Source organism: Dipodomys ordii, unplaced genomic scaffold, assembly GCF_000151885.1.
Source record: "Dipodomys ordii isolate 6190 unplaced genomic scaffold, Dord_2.0 Scaffold13, whole genome shotgun sequence".
Taxonomy (NCBI): domain Eukaryota; kingdom Metazoa; phylum Chordata; class Mammalia; order Rodentia; family Heteromyidae; genus Dipodomys; species Dipodomys ordii.
In genome coordinates, this window is record NW_012267229.1 from 2,966,467 (window position 1) to 2,967,227 (window position 761).

The 761-nt window shown below is 35.9% G+C and overlaps 1 protein-coding gene across 1 annotated transcript in view; it reads left to right on the forward strand.

The window, feature by feature from the left end:
- Tasp1 (taspase, threonine aspartase, 1) overlaps positions 1-761 on the forward strand; it is a 227,822-nt gene that overhangs the window by 9,008 nt on the left and 218,053 nt on the right. Inside the window, exon 2 of the mRNA XM_013010937.1 lies at positions 365-584. Coding sequence (XP_012866391.1) covers positions 440-584 — 145 coding nt within the window. The 5' untranslated portion in view covers positions 365-439. The remainder of the gene's footprint in view (positions 1-364; positions 585-761) is intronic.

The following is a 761-nucleotide window of genomic DNA, read 5'->3' on the forward strand; positions in this document are numbered from 1 at the left end:
AGGGAGGGAGGGGATGGTAGGGGGAAAACAATGGAGGGGGTAACAATGTTCAAGAGGAAGTGTACTCATTACCTCACTCATGTAACTGTAACCCTGTATCTTTACAATAAAAAAAATTAAAAAAAAAAGAAACAGTATCTTTGGACTTAATATTAGGTCTTTTTTTTCCTAACAGAAGTTAATTTGTCTACAGGTCTTTATCTAAGTATTGTCATTGGATGGATATTTAAGTTTTAACCTTTTCATATTTTCTGCATCCATTTAAATAACTAAAAATAGATAAAAAATCTTCACATGAATTTTTGTAAGTAATTTTCATACTGGTGATAACAAATCATACTATTTTTTGTCTGTTTTTCTCTAGGCTAATTCCTTTCCTGAAATTGCTGTTTGGATAGAAGTATGCCCTTTGCCTGATAGAAGATGATAATCTTGGAGAATGACCATGGAGAAGGGGATGAGTTCAGGAGAAGGACTGCCTTCCAGATCATCTCAGCCTTCAGGTGTTAAGATAACAGCCAAAGAATTGGAAACAAAGCAGTCCTATAAAGAGAAACGAGGAGGCTTTGTGCTGGTGCACGCAGGTAAGACCTTCAGGGTGAATTGCAAGCCTTAATGGTAATTTTTCTTTTTCTTGCTTTAAAGTACGCTGAGAATTGAGTTTCACCTCAGACAGGAGAAACACGAAACTGAGGAATTTGTTTCATATTAAGCTGGTGAGGTACCCTCCCTATCTCTTTAGTTGGAAGATCTTTTTTTTT